This window comes from Trachurus trachurus, assembly GCF_905171665.1.
Source record: "Trachurus trachurus genome assembly, chromosome: 24".
Classification (NCBI taxonomy): domain Eukaryota; kingdom Metazoa; phylum Chordata; class Actinopteri; order Carangiformes; family Carangidae; genus Trachurus; species Trachurus trachurus.
In genome coordinates this window covers 823,241-838,949 of record NC_139910.1, presented here as the reverse complement: position 1 = coordinate 838,949, position 15,709 = coordinate 823,241, and the positions used below count along the sequence as shown (strand labels likewise).

General features: G+C 46.4%; 1 protein-coding gene across 1 annotated transcript; it reads right to left on the bottom strand.

Annotated features, from left to right (window-relative positions):
• Positions 1-4,703: 4,703 nt before the first annotated feature.
• On the bottom strand, positions 4,704-11,325 carry LOC311007062 (protein NLRC3-like; the record flags this gene model as incomplete). Its single annotated transcript, XM_084000146.1, has 7 exons — positions 4,704-4,707; positions 5,129-5,252; positions 5,452-5,639; positions 5,740-7,522; positions 7,894-8,146; positions 8,300-8,356; positions 11,155-11,325. The coding sequence occupies 7 exons, from the start codon at positions 11,323-11,325 to the stop codon at positions 4,704-4,706; spliced, it is 2,580 nt and encodes an 859-aa protein (XP_083856272.1).
• Positions 11,326-15,709: the final 4,384 nt, after the last annotated feature.

The following is a 15,709-nucleotide window of genomic DNA, read 5'->3' as shown; positions in this document are numbered from 1 at the left end:
TTCAGGTGAAATCAGTTAGACGGCAGACTGACGACAGCCGCTGCGGGTAACTGCTTAAACAAGCCTCTATGTAAACAAGTGGTCCGTCAGCACGAGGCAAAACAATACACAATATGTTGTCATGGCGATGTTGTATTGTTTACCTGACCCACGTTTTACTGGCTTTCTCTGGACTTCTGTGACTAAAATGACATCTGGTTTGTTACCGACGGCCGTTTTTCCGACTGCACCTGAATGCAGCCCTCACAGTCCTCACTGCATTACCGCGGTGACTTTTCACAGACGCCCCCTCCACCTGAGCCGACAGCTCCGGTGTCTCCACTGAGTTTCCGTGGTTTCCTACCGTCACGCTGCCACTGAAGGTAAAAACACGGCGACACCACATGGCAGCAGCACCGAGCTTACCGTCTCCATGGAGATATGAATGATATGAACGGCTCATTCAGAGCTGAAAGGAACACTTCACTTTGTTGATGGGGGTAATTATTGATGAATGAAAAACTTACTTTTGAACAAAATAATCGATTTTCGTGAAAAGATAACAGGAGAACTTACACAATGTACCTTTAATGATGTGCTGGGACTCAGATTTTTATTGTTTGTTTGTGCTTGTTGTTTGGTATTTGTTCATTCATTAACAGTGTTGTGGGTAACGCGTTACAAAGTAACGCGTTAGAGTACTCTAATTACTTTTTTCGTGTAACGTGTAACGTAACGCGTTAGTTTCGTGCATTAAGCAATCAGTAACTTCGTTATTTTTTAAAAAAAAGTAATCCGTTACTTTAAGAATTTCTCCGGATAAGGAACGGAAAATCCCGACTGCAGCCTGCTTTTTGTGAGACAGTACTGTGCCACCTGCGGATGTGTCAGCGGAGGCGCAGCGCTGTGATGCGTCTGTGCCCTGCTGCTGACCTACGTTACCTGTGTGTGTGTGTGAGTGAGTGTTTTCAAATTCGAAACCCCGGCAAGATGGCAGAGAGGACAGCTTTTGGGTCGTGGAAATACGCACATTACTTTCAATTCGACAGCGACAAGGACAAGAACAACATAACGGTAAAATGCACTCTCTGCGTTGGTCAAAAGCTTCTGTCGACCTCAAAAAATTCAACTTCAAATTTAAAAAAACATCTCGTATCCAAGCACCACTCTACCACCCTGGTCGCACGGCCTGCTGAGGAGGAGGACGACGGTGGTGCCCCAGCTTCCAAGCAACAGCGGCTGAGCTTTAGCTCTGCTAAAACTGTCCCTACCAGCGAAATTCATAAGCTTGTGGCCGGTTATGTAGTTGAGGAGATGCTTCCAATAACAACTGTGGAGTCTCCATCTTTCCATAAATTAATAAGTAAAATCCCAACTACACGTAACACAGAGGGAACAGTGCCGGATCGAAAAACCTTTGCAAGCTATCTGGACAAATCCTACCTAGATATGGAGAAAGAACTGAAAAAAACATTTGAATGTCTGGAATATGTTTCTACCACGGCAGATTTGTGGACAGCTAATAATAAGAGCTTCATGGGAATGACGGCGCACTGGATTCATCCCTCCACTCTGAAGCGGGGGAAAGCTGCAATCGCATGTAGGCGGGTGAGAGGATGGCACACATATGACGTAGTTGCCGGGGAGATTGAACAAATTCATACGTCATATGGCCTTGGTGGGAAAGTGACAGCCACGGTCACTGACAATGGATCTAGTTTTGTCAAGACGTTCCAGGTGTTTCACAAAACGGCCTCGGACTCAGAAACAGAGGAGGAAGAAAGGAGTGAAAGTGTCACATTCGAGGATATAAACGATGTACTGTCCAGCTCTGATGGTGATGGCATGATCAGTCTCCCTCCACACCACAGATGCGCGTCTCATACGCTGAATCTAATATCCACCACTGACATAGAAAAATGGTTGTCTTCCAACAGTGACACACGAGCAGTATACAGGAGTGCCATCGCTAAATGTTCGGCACTCTGGACCAAAGCGAGCAGATCAACATTTGCATCAGAAACTGTGGAAAAATTCAGCAGGAGAAAGCTGCTGGTTCCCACGACGACCAGATGGAACTCTTTTTATGAGGCTTTGTGCAGGGTCATAGACATCCCCATCACTGACCTGCATAACTTATGCACCCAGCTGGGCATCAGGTCCATTACTGACAGGGAGTACCAGTTTATTAAAGAGTACTGCATGATTCTCAAACCGCTGGCCATGGCTCTGGATATTCTTCAAGGGGAGGAGAACTGCTTTTATGGAACTATCCTGCCAACACTGGAGGCCCTGATGACTAAAACACTGGATTTAAAAGACAATCTCTCCCGGATGACATCTGGCCTGCCTGATGTCATAGTTGAGGTAAAATTGTTTGTTCGTCTGCTTTTTGTTTTTGCTCATTTCGTAACAAGCTTATAAAAACATTGATAAGATTTACACTGCAGGTTAAACTAATTTCTATATGCCTGTATCTTGCAGGCCATAAAGAAACGCTTTGCATCCACGCTGGACAGCAAGGAGGCCCTGCTGGCTGCAGTGACCATTCCCAAATTCAAACTGCGCTGGGTAAAGGATGAGAGTAAAAAAGACGCTGCCAAGGTGCTGCTTGCTGCCGAGTGCCGTGCACTGGGGCATCCACAGCCGGTGCCGGAGGAACTGCCACCTGCACCAGTCAGCGGAGGAGACGCCGAGTCCGACTTTTTTTCATTTACAGAGGACAGACAGGTCTCAGAGTCGGTGGACACTGAAATTGTTGAGTATCTTAAGTCAGGTGTCGAGATTGATATGTTAAACAAGTTCCCCAGGATCAAGACAGTGTTTCTGCGCTTCAATACCCCACCACCCTCCAGCGCACCCGTGGAGAGGCTTTTCAGCCTCGGGAGTCTTGTTCTTACTCCCAGGAGAAATCGATTGTCGGACAGACGTTTCGAAAGTCTTCTTCTGCTACGTTTTAATCACTACTTTGAAGAGTAAATGGAAGTGGACGATGGTAAAGTGAATTTCGGCCTGTGACACTTGAGTAGTATTTTAGTTAGGCTATTAGGCTATTTGTCATTATTATCGGCCTGTTATCATTTTTGTTTGACATAGAGGCAGCTGTTAAAATTTCTGTTAGATCGTTCTAAATTGATCTGAATCTGCTACCTGTTTACCTCAGATTGTGTTTACAAGCGCACTTTATGCACTTTAAAAACTGCATTCGGGTTTTAAAAAAAAATCAGGAGTTACCTAATCTTGTTTGGTGCTCATATAGGCTACCTGGGCTGGGTAGGTGTGAATTTTGATTCATATGTTCTGTGATAAAAAAAAAAGATATGCTGACTGTCTTTCCTGTTATTGTTATCCTGTAGAGTTAATTTGGTTGGATGACTGATGTTATTCATCAGGACGTGCATTTAAAAGAGGCAGTGTGTCTGTCAGTTAAGTTGCAGCATGTGCGAGGTGCGCTGCAAAAGGCTTTTAATTTTTGGTAACGCATGAGTACTCTAACGCGTTACTTTTATTCATAGGTAAAGCAGTAACGTAACTGATTACTTTTAATTGATGGTAACGTTGTAACTTAATTAACTACTTTCAAAAGTAACTATACCCAACACTGTTCATTAAATACAAGTAGTTAAATATGCTTGTGTTGTTATATGATAAACATTTAGTTACATGCATTTCACAATTTGTTGTGTCAAAATTCACCTGCACCTCCTATAAACAATGACAACCTGCTGGTGGTGCTAGAGGAAAAGTCAGATACACTAATTCCCAGAGGATGAATCTGCTGAGGATCAGAAATATCTGAACTAAATCTCATCTGAATATATTTAGTGGTTGTTGAGACGTTACAGTCTGGAACAAAGAGGTCCATCCATCCATTGTCCGCCGCATTATCCGAGTCCGGGTCGCGGGGGCAGCAGTCGGAGCAGGGATCCCCAGACTTCCCTCTCCCCGGACACTTCCTCCAGCTCTTCCGGGGGGACCCCAAGGCGTTCCCAGGCCAGCCGAGTGACGTAGTCACTCCAGCGTGTCCTGGGTCTTCCTCGGGGCCTCCTCCCGGTGGGACATGCCCGGAACACCTCACGAGGGAGGCGTCCACGGGGCATCCTATACAGGTGCCCGAGCCACCTCAGCTGGCTCCTCTCGATGTGGAGGAGCAGCGGCTCTACTCCGAGCTCCTCCCGGGTGACAGAGCTCCTCACCCTCTCTCTAAGGGAGCGCCCCGCCACCCTGCGGAGGAAACTCATTTCGGCCGCTTGTATCCGGGATCCCGTTCTTTCGGTCATGACCCAGAGTTCATGACCATAGGTGAGGGTGGGAACGTAGATCGACCGGTAAATCGAGAGCTTTGCCTTTCGGCTCAGCCGTAGGTGAGGGTGGGAACGTAGATCGACCGGTAAATCGAGAGCTTTGCCTTTCGGCTCAGCTCCTTCTTCACCACGACGGACCGATACAATGACCGCATTACTGCAGCCGCCGCACCGATCCGCCTGTCGATCTCGCGCTCCATTCTCCCCTCACTCGTGAACAAGACCCCAAGATACTTAAACTCCTCCACCTGAGGCAGGAACTCTCCCCCGACCTGGAGGGTGCAAGCCACCTTTTTCCGGTCGAGAACCATGGCCTCGGACTTAGAGGTGCTGATTCTCATCCCAGCTGCTTCACACTCGGCTGCAAACCGCCCCAGTGCATGCTGAAGGTCCTGGCTCGAGGGAGCCAACAAGACCACATCATCTGCAAAAAGCAGAGATGAACAAAGAGGTGGACTGACCAAACCTGTCAAACCTACATCGACAGTTCTGTCACAGCTCAGACTGAGGATGATGATCTCTGATTAAGGGATGTCTCCATCTGGTCAAAGACTTAAGAGGATCTGGAGCACCGTGTGGCCCAGGGAGCAGGCTACCATCCTAGTGCAGTCAGCCCCGAATCCCACATCGGGAGGCCCTTTCCCCCTCTCACTGCCTCCCCATTTCCTGTCTCTCTCAACTATACTATCAAATAAAGGCAAAAAATACAAAAACAAAGCCCCCCCCAAAAAAGATCCATGTGTTTGTGAATTCACAACTAAGAGAAATCAGACGTCTTTAATGATGACTGACCGAGCAGGGAAACATAAAAGACAGGAGACAGACTGAGTCCTTGTTGACTGTACCTGAGAGTTTCCAGTCTCCAGTCAAGATCCTCCAGTCCAGCAGACAGCAGCTTCACTCCTGAGTCTCCTGGATGATTGTAGCTCAGGTCGAGCTCTCTCAGATGGGAGGGGTTGGATCTCAGAGCTGAGTCCAGAGAAGCACAGCCTTCCTCTGTGACCTGACATCCTGACAGACTGGAGACAGAAAATATAATAAACTCCCAATTTTACAAAATCGTGTGAACAGAGATGTTGAGAATCCCGACAGACCACTGAACATCTCAGCAGATGTTGAGCATCATCAACAACAACTTACAGAAGGGTGTTAAAGCTGTCTAACAAACATCTGTATCCTGACCTGAGAGTCTCCAGTCTGCAGCGTTCACTCTCCAGTCCACCAGACAGCAGCTTCACTCCTGAGTCCTGCAGGTCGTTGTTACTCAGGTCCAGGTGTCTCAGACTAGAGGACTGGGAGCTGAGGACTGAGGACAGAGCTTCACAGCTTCTCTTTGAGAGATTACAACAACCCAGTCTGAAGAGCAATCAGGAAAACAAAAGTAAACAAATATAAATGTTTTTGTTGTGACTAAGAAGAAGATACAGTAAATGTAGATGGATATATGTGAACATACAGAGCTTTATTTGAAGCTTTGACCACTGGCAGCAGCCTCAGAAGAGCCTCCTCTGAAGCAGAGTATTTCTGCAGGTCAAACACATCCAGATCTTCTCCTGATGACAGTAAGATGAAGCCCAGAGCCGACCATTGAGCAGGAGACAGTTTATCTGTGGAGAGACGTCCTGATCTCAGGGACTGTTGGATCTCCTCCACTAGAGAACGGTCATTCAGTTCATTCAGACAGTGGAACAGGTTGATGCTTTTCTCTGCAGACAGACTCTTACTGATCTTCTTCTTGATGTATTCAACTGTTTTCTGATTGGTCTCTGATTCACTTCCTGTCGTTGCCATCAGACCTCGTAGGAGAGTCTGATTGGTCTCCAGTGAAAGACCCAGGAGGAAGCGGAGGAACAAGTCCAGGTGTCCATTTGGACTCTGTAAGGCCTCGTCAACAGCACTCTGGTAGAAATGTGATGATTTGTCTCTAAACAGTTCTAAAAGTTTAGAGGTTGACATCAGGTTGAGTCCAGAGTTGATGAAGGTCAGATGGACATGAAGAGCAGCCAGAAACTCCTGAACACTCAGATGGACGAAGCAGAACACCTTGTCCTGGTACAGGCCGCTCTCCTCTTTTAAGATCTGTGTGAACACTCCTGAGTACATTGAGGCTGCTCTGATATTGATGCCACACTCTGTCAGGTCTGATTCATAGAAGATCAGGTTTCCTTTCTGCAGCTGCTCAAAAGCCATTTTTCCCAGAGACTCAATCATCTTCTTGTTCTTTTTATTCCAGTGTGAATCGGTCTCAGCTCCTCTATCGAACTTGACTCTCTTCAGTATTAGATGAACCACCAGGAAGTGGATGTACATCTCAGTCAGGGTCTTGGGCAGCTCTCCTCCCTCTCTGGTCTTCAACAGCTTCTCCAGAACTGTAGCAGTGATCCAGCAGAAGACTGGGATGTGGCACATGATGTGGAGGCTTCGTGATGTCTTGATGTGGGAGATGATCTTTCTGGCCTGCTTCTTATCTCTGAACCTCTTTGTGAAGTATTCCTCCTTCTGTGGGTCAGTGAAACCTCTGACCTCTGTCACCATGTGAACACACTCAGGAGGGATCTGATTGGCTGCTGCAGGTCGTGTGGTTATCCAGAGGCGAGCAGAGGGAAGCAGTTTCCCCCTGATGAGGTTGATCAGCAGCACGTTGACTGAGGTGGACTCTGTCACATCAGTCACGATCTTAGTCTTGACGAAGTCCAGAGGAGGTCGACACTCGTCCAGACCGTCAAAGATGAAGACGACCTGGAACTGATCAAAGCTGCAGATTCCTGCTTCTTTGGTTTCAGAGAAGAAGTGATGAACAAGTTCCACCAAGCTCAACTTTTCCTCTTTCATCAGATTCAGCTCTTTGAAGGTGAAGGGAAATGTGAAGTGTATGTCCTGGTTGTCTTTGTCTTCAGCCCAGTCCAGAGTGAACTTCTGTGTTAAGACTGTTTTCCCAATGCCACCCACTCCCTTTGTCATCACTCTTCTGATTGGTCGGTCTCCTCCAGGTGGGGTTTTAAAGATGTCTTCTTGTCTGATGGTTGTTTCTGGTCTGTCTGGTTTCCTGGATGCTGTTTCAATCTGTCTGACCTCATGTTCAGCATTGACCTCTCCAGTCCCTCCCTCTGTGATGTAGAGCTCTGTGTAGATCTGGTTCAGAAGGGTTTGGTGTCCTGCTTTAGCGATGCCCTCAAACACACACTGGAACTTCTCCTTCAGTTTGTTTTTGAGTTTAGGCTGGCATTTGTGAAGAGCTTCTGAATGAATAAACAACAGATAATTGGACAATAAGGTAAAGGTCCTCGTAACAACAGGTCGTAGTAAATTAATCGAAACACACAGAAATATTTGGATCTAAATTCATACAGTCATGGTGATGACTAAAACCGTGAAATGTGACATCCCCTCACAAAAGGTGCTGAACTTTACCTGCTGCTGCTGCTGCTGCTGCTGCTGCTGCTGCTGCTGCTGCTGCTGCTGAGGCTGACGGGTCTTGTCCTGTTGGAGGAAAGGGAATCATTAATCATGAGGAGTAGCAGGACCAACCCAGCTGACTTTGTCCTCTGTGTGGAAATAGTTACAAATCCAAGAGATTTAACAAAGGTAAAACACTGGCTGCACTTCCCACCTTCATTAATTCCCATCTTCTTCAGAATGAACCTCGCCACTTCCAGAACTTTTTCAGTAGTGTACATGTCGACCATCAAGTCCACCGTTCTCTCTCTGCTTGCATCCTCCAGCTTACACTTTGGGATGGCAGAGAAACCACCCAGTATGTCAGCTTGCTGCAGGTACCACTGGAAGCGTTCCAGCTCTGCACTCCCCAGATTCTTCAAAATGTGCAGCAGCTGCTCCTTCACAGGCGTCTCCATCTTTGTTGCCTGACAGAATCAGATGGTTTTAGAGCTCATTTATCATTTATCATGGTAAGGGATGTGACTCTATTTAGTGCCCCCCCCCCCCCCGTCGATCAGACCACCCTTGCCGCCACTCTTTTAAAAAATCCTGGAGGAAACACGGAGGAAACACTGTACACTTGTCTGTTCCTCGGCAAAGTGAAGTGAGGGCTGAGCCTCCACCTGCAGGGAGAGCTGCACTCAGTCACAACAACAAGGTTTACACAACAAGGTTTACACACCTGTCCACCACAGTGTCATTCTGCTTTCAACCAGCAGATGGTGCTGAAGGAAGGAAAGTTCAAATCCCTCTGACATCAAACTGTTCTCGCAAATCTTTCATAGTTCCCCTTCAATAGCTAAATGTTTAAAACACAACATTCACCACCTTCCTTCATGTACAACTGAACCTTTATCCACTGGAGAACAAACACAGAACAAAGGAGAGTTCCCCTCTGGACTGAGAACATGAATCAGCTGAGTGGTAGAACAAAGACGACACTCACCAGGTGAATTCAGACCCACATCCAGTCAGAGTCGCTCTTCCTTCACCTGTAGAGGAAACACAGAGAGAAGCATCAGCATCAGTCTATAATCACTTTACAGTCAAAGAGTAGAGACATTAACATGACGACAGTGAACACCATGGGCGTCGCACCCGTGGGGGATGGGGGTGTTTCGACACCCCCACTTTTATAGCAAAATAATTTCATCCCCCCCACATTTTCCAATGGTAAACCCGTGTGCCCACCCCTCGCTGTGCACCAGCATACAGAAATGGAGCGCACCTCAGCCTCAGCCTCCTTACGCTGCATGAAAAGGCAGTGGTCGAATTGAACGGGCATTCACCCAATCACAGACCGCTGTCCGCGACCCGGCCGCCGGCCCGGGAAATTTGAAGTCACAGAGACGGACTTTGGTTACGTGCCAGTCGGAGCTTCTGTCACTCACCGGTGACTGAAAGTGAACAATATAGAGAAGAGACGAGAAAGAAGGAGGAGGCAGAGATGCTAAAAAGGAAGAGGCATCTTTTTCAACTCAAGTTTGTACCGGTGAGTGAATGCAGAGGAAACCGGCTCTCCGCCCCCTCAAATCAACACCATCTCTGTCAGCGGAAAAAAATGCTCTCATTGCTTATAGGGCAGTGATCAGCTCCGGTGACCGCGGCGCTGACTGTTTATCCCCGTATTAATTAAAACCAGACGCGGCCTGACACACGGCTGCTGAACATAGACTGGTGCTGAAGCACGGACCAGCGCGGTTCAACTTTTAATTCTCGGTCCGGACTCCGAACCGCGCGTGTGATTGGGTTGGTTGGACACGTTAATCGCTCTGGTCGGACCTCAGCGCTGACAACATGTGTGTGCGCGCGCCTGTTTGTTTGTGTGCTCTCTGTGAGAGAGAGAGAATCAACACATTACCCCCCCACACACTCTCCTTGAGAGCAGACAGGAAAGACAGCAGTGTTTTTCAACCTTGGGATCAGGACCCCATGTGGGGTCGCCTGGAACTCAGATGGGGTCGCCTTAAATGTCTAGTAATTGAAAAAAAGAAATTACTGATAAAAATATTTTTTAAACTAATTATCATATATATATATAAAAATATGATTAAAAAATATGATTAAAAACACCACACACAATCCTAAACAACTGTAAGAGAGAGAGAGATTTTTTGAAGTAGCCTAATGATAGTTCATTTGTTTATATTCTGTCTGTTCAGCAGGTGGTGGTGGGATTCATAATGGATTAGAATTAGAAGTGTATCTAAAAAAAAAAGGATTTTTACTCCCCCCCCCCCTCAACAAATACAAATTCCGGATGCTTTGCACACCCCTAATTGCTAGTATTAGTGCATACTACTAAAATATTGATTGAGAATCGCATATAAGACCCAAATGACACGATAAATAATAGGCCTACTGATAGCAATATACAGCACTTAAATGCAATTTTTACTTGCTTGGCTGGTAAATTATCTGCCTGGCTGGTAAAAAAAATTCACTTACCAGTCTGAAAAAGTTAGTTTTGGACCCTGATTGGAAGCTTACTCTTTTGGCGATCTAAGGTGGGCTCAGGGCAATTATATCTTTTCGAGAGAGTTTTCAATCCAGCCATGAAGTGCAGAGTTTTTTTCAGGAACGTCGTAGCATAGGTAAATCCACCATGATAACTACGTGATAGTGATTAAAAATTGCATTTTGTGATTCAAATTGAAATTCAATTTCCGTTCTTTGGAACACCCCCACATTTAAAATCACTGCTCCACCCCTGGTGAACACAACAGGAAAGACAGGAGGTAGAAAACAGGGAACTGCAAACAGGAAATGAGAGAAAGAGAGAAAATCAACAGAACTTACAGACTTTCCATCAGGACTTTAACATGTGAGGATCTTCATCAGTTTCTCCATCAGTCAGTGACAGTCGACTGGTCTCTGAGCTGCTGTCAAAACAAAGGGAATCATGTGACACAAGGTGTGTGTAGGTGTGGCACTGTGGCGAGCGGCAGCCTGTCATAGCAGCTCTCTCTTCCGTGTCCTATATGTCTGCTTTTGATGTGTTAACGTGTCTATAGGAGGCTTAAGTCTTTTAATGTGTGCAACAGGAAGCTTAATATGTTTTATCAGACTGTTGTAGCCAGGTCTCCCTTTTTTGCAGTGGTGTGCTGGGGTGTGGGCATCAAGAAAACTGCAAACAAGCTTAACAAGCTAATAAAGAAGGCCCAGTCTGTTGTAGGGGTGAAGCTGAGCACCCTGGAGGAAGTCACTGACAACAGAGTCCGAACAAAATTCCTCAGGATCACTGAAAACACCACCCATCCCCTCCATTCTATTTCATTCTATTCTATTCTATATTGGGACAGGCCCTTTGTCTTTTCATTCCCTGTCATGTTTCTGTTTCCCGTTTTATTTTGAAGTCCATGTCTTCGTCCTGTCTTCCTGTTAAGTTTTTGTTGGATTGTCTGCGTTGCCAGCAGGAGGCTCGTCCGGTCACTGTCTCCAGTGACTGGTCAGAGGCCTCTCCGGCTTCTGCCTCCAGTGTTGAGCAGTTGGAGCGCTCAACCCCTGTCTCCAGCGTCCAGCTGGAGGCCAGTCCAGCCCCTGCCTTCACCGTCCAGCCAGTGGTCTGTCCGGCCCCTGCCGCCAGTGTCCAGTCAGAGGACATCTTTTCAGAGAGTAAAAATTTACATTGCATCAGCTGGTCGAAAATGTTTATTTATTTATCTGGAACTAACTAACTCACTCAGTAGGGTACTCCTCCACACAGGCAGGCTCTGCAACTTGCTGTAGGCTATAGGGGCTTTGCACTGCGCCCACCGCGGGGTACGGTGCAGAGCAGGGCGGCAGCACACACACATGGTGTGAATTGCTCAGCGACCGAACAAACAAAGACAGGATTTGGGGGGGTATATGTTCGCCAGGAGCTACAAAATGAGTGCATCCAAGTGTACTTTGGCGTCAGACTGAGGAGGGAGCAGTTTAACAGCCTGTTGCAGAGAGTTGGTCTGATCCTCAGGAGGATGACAACTCACTTCATCCCGTCACTTTAACTGAACGTCTGGTCGTTTGTTTTCACTCTGCAAGCGGCTGTTTTTTTTTCAGACTCCACTACATCCTCTCCTATTGGACGCGCCGAGATGTCGTCACAGCGCGCTGCGCCCAGATTAAACATTTTTAATTTCGGGCGCAGCGTGCCGCGGTGGCATGCGGGGTCCATGGCACTGGTCCGACCTGCCATTAGTTCGACCTCCCATTGTTCCGACAATCGGAGTAATGAGAGTTGGAACTAATGGGAGGTCCTCATTAGTTCGAACTGGACTAGTTATTAGCATTAGTCCAACTCTCCATTCTTACCGTTCACTATGCATTTATATCATTATTCATATAGGCTCCACCTGTCAATAAGACACACGTGGAAGAAGAGGTGCAGTTTATTGTGTTTCACCAACGAGGAGCTGTCATTACGCACGACTTTTACGCACCGCTGCGTGCTCATTAGTGTCCATAATTAAACCTTGACACTCATATCAAATCAAACTTACATTACAGACAGGTATACAGACAGGGTTCTCTGTCTCTCTCTCCCACTCCGAACAGACAGACAGACGCAATCAGAAAGGAAACGGAGGCTGCGCATTGATCCTTTTTTCCTTTCTGGGATCAAACGGATCATGTGCATAATTAACTGCAAAACAAGCACTTCATATTAATAACATGTAACGCTCATTATGCTTCCAGCCTGTCTAGCCTCTACCTGGTCTTTTTACTAAACTTAACCAACTCCTTTCTTCATTGCCTGAACCTAACCAAAGCGAGACAGCAGAGTCTGCTGTCAGCAGGAGCGGCGGCTGCAGCAGGCTCGCTCCCGTGAAGTGAGCTCAAGCCGGGTTCAGCCACGCTCGAGCGCGGGGGGGTATTTCTTTTACTCTGTACTCTGGGAGGGGGGGTTTTGATTATCAGTTTACACATCTTGATCAGCATTTATGATGGTTGTGCGCGATCTGACATGATCTGGCTCCTTTCTGGGCCGCGTGTGTGTGTGACGTGCGTTTCTGTGTGTTTCTGAGAGCTCTCTCTCTTTCAGTAATTCTCGTTATTTTGCTCTCTCTCACACAGAGAGAGAGAGAGAGAGAGAGAGAGAGAAATCTGCATGCTCCTATCAATAGAAGAGCTTGTCACAAAGTAGCGATGACAGTTCGAACTAACGGGACCACCCATTGGTTCGACCTCCTATTGGTCCGACTTGTGGTTGATTTTGTCGGAGTAACGGGAGGTCGAACCAATGGGAGGTCGGACCAATGGGCAGTTCCCGGATTGCGCCCACCTCACGTGTCTCTCAGCTCAGGTTCGCCCGTGCGCCACGGTAGCACATACACAATGAATGGGTTTGCCGCCGCAAACTTGTTGAACCTGTTCAGACACATTTTCCTTAGATGAGCTCAGGTTTCAGTCAAACTGCTGCTGATTTATGGCACCAACAACAAACATGTACTTAGTTATGACAGCAGCAGTTATTGTCCCTAGTGCTACATTTATGATTGTTGTGTTAATTAAAAAAAAAAAAAGAAAGAGAGAGAGAGAGAGAAACAGCCGCTTATTGTAATTATCCAAAAATGTGTTGTTTTGTCAGCTTGGCTCTTTTTTCTTTAAAGTCAAACCTCTTTGATTTCCTGAAGAACAAAATACAATTGTGTATTTAACGGTAAAACCTGCTTCTGACTGACTTTAAATGTTCATGTACTTGAATAAATTTTCAAATACCTAAATAATGAACATAAAATAGCACGATGTGACGCCCAGAGATCCTGTTCAAACGTACAGATTTCTCTGGCAGGATTCTCACCTGCTGAACTCACCTCAGGTTGATTTACAGACACTGTTCACCTTCAAGTGTAGAGGAACCATCAAGACAAGAAGCTGCTCGTTGCCCCTCGTCAGCCCTGGTGTCCGTGAGCATTTGATCTGAGAAGAAGTCACATTCTCATAACTTCAGAGTTCATATCTGCAACATCAGTGACGTGAGAACCAGTCTGACCTGAGACAGAGCGAGGCACGGGCTGGTATGAGATTCTAATGATGTCATTTAGCAAAAAATATCACACTTTCATAGTATTACAAGAACAGGTCTACACTACTAATAATAATTATGGAGGCCTAAAGGGATAGTTCCACATTTTGTCAAATTGGCCCATTGTCATAATCCCTATAGTCATAGCAGTAGGTTCGTTACCTTTAATTGTTGGTGCAAGCTATTTTTAGAACGGCGGAGCAGAGCCGTGAGCTGCTCAGAGCTACGCTACGGAGGCTCATGGGATTTCTTGGTTTTCCCAAGTTGTTGGATTGTGTATTTGATGAGTTTGATGAGGGAAACCAAGAAACAATACAATTATCTATATACGATACCGATAACGATAATTGTTGTACATTACAAAGAATAATCTCAAACAAATAAATGCTGAAATATTATACACATACTTACCAATAGTAACTATCACAGACTTACCGACAGTAACTATGAGCATAGTTCCCGTTCCTTTGCAGACCAGATTGAAGAACAATTTGCATTTTGTAAGAACTGATCAGCAGAGATCTTCTCAAAAATAAATGGAACTGAATGAAGCGCCGAAAACATGTAGCACAGTTTCACATCAAAAACCAGCGTTTCTCCTACAGACTCAGGCCGTCAGGAGGGAGTTGATTTAATGTCCCCTGTCGTACCTGTTTGATGAACTTCCTCCTCCAAGCCATGGCTCCTGTGTTTTTCCACCGTTGAAATAAACCTTGACTTTTTCAAACCTTTTGAAACCAGTAACCGGTCCATGACTGTGGATAAGTCCCACATGAGAGGGTGTAGTTCTACTGTCTGTCCACTAGATGGAGCTGAGTGATCATCTAATGTGCTCATCATCAGCTCAACACAGAGGCCCTCATTTATCAAACTTGCGTACACCAAAAAAATGGGTGTACACCAAACCGCAAGGATCGGCATTTATCAATCTGAGTGTGAGCGTACGGTACGCACAAATCTCACGCCAGCTCTGACCAGGTGTACGCACATTTGGAACCAGCGTACGCACATTTGGAACCAGCGTAGAACATGCAGGAAGGAGTGCTGCTGTGTCAGAATGATTATTAAACCATAGTCTAATAAGCAGCGATGTGGATCACATGTTGTTGTTGTTTATATTGATAAAAAGATCAAAAGTAGCCAAAAAAAAAAAAGAAACGCTACAACCAAGTCCGTGTTGAAAATTTAACTCGACTTTTATTTTGAGCAACTGAGATGAATTAAAAACCACGACGTGACAGATGCTCGTTAATCAGCTGTGTAACAGAAACAGTCAATGACAGACAGACCTGTTATTGTAGATCACACACACAAACTTCCAACATCTCCTGCACCAGAGCATGACCGGACGGCTCCTCAGTCTCTCTCTCTGCCGGACACCGGGGGGTGGGGGGGGGGGGGGGGGGGGGGGGCTCCGCTACCTGTCCAGGTGCAGCTGATCTCTGCGGCGGAGTGTTTTTTTTTTTTTTTTCCTGTCACCGGGACCTGTCAGCGGGACATCGGGCCGGTGTTTCACATCCCTCCATCAGCTGAACCATGCCAGCGGTGCTGATGGTCATAAAGTCGCGTTCGCAGCAGTAATATGCCTATGATTTCTCCTCAATCACTTGTGTTTAGTAAACTGCAGGAGCATTTCATGAGATCGCTGGTTTTCCTGACGTGGTCGGTGACACGTGCGTCTGCAGCCTCCATCCACCGGGATGATGCTTATCAATCACTAAATCTATCAATCTATCAATGTCCAGATATTTAATGTTGCCGCCCTCTCCCTGTTCAACGCGGTAATGTCGGTAAAGTCCGTCTTCTTGGCCGTCTTCCGTGTCTCCATGTGGTAAAAGGGGCAGGGCGTGACATTTAAATTACGCTCGTTTTCAGCCGCCGGATTTATCAACACCACGCCGGTTCTACGCCGAAATCAGCAGCGTACACACTTTTAGTAAATCACACGTGACACTTGGCGTACACTGATATTTACACCAGA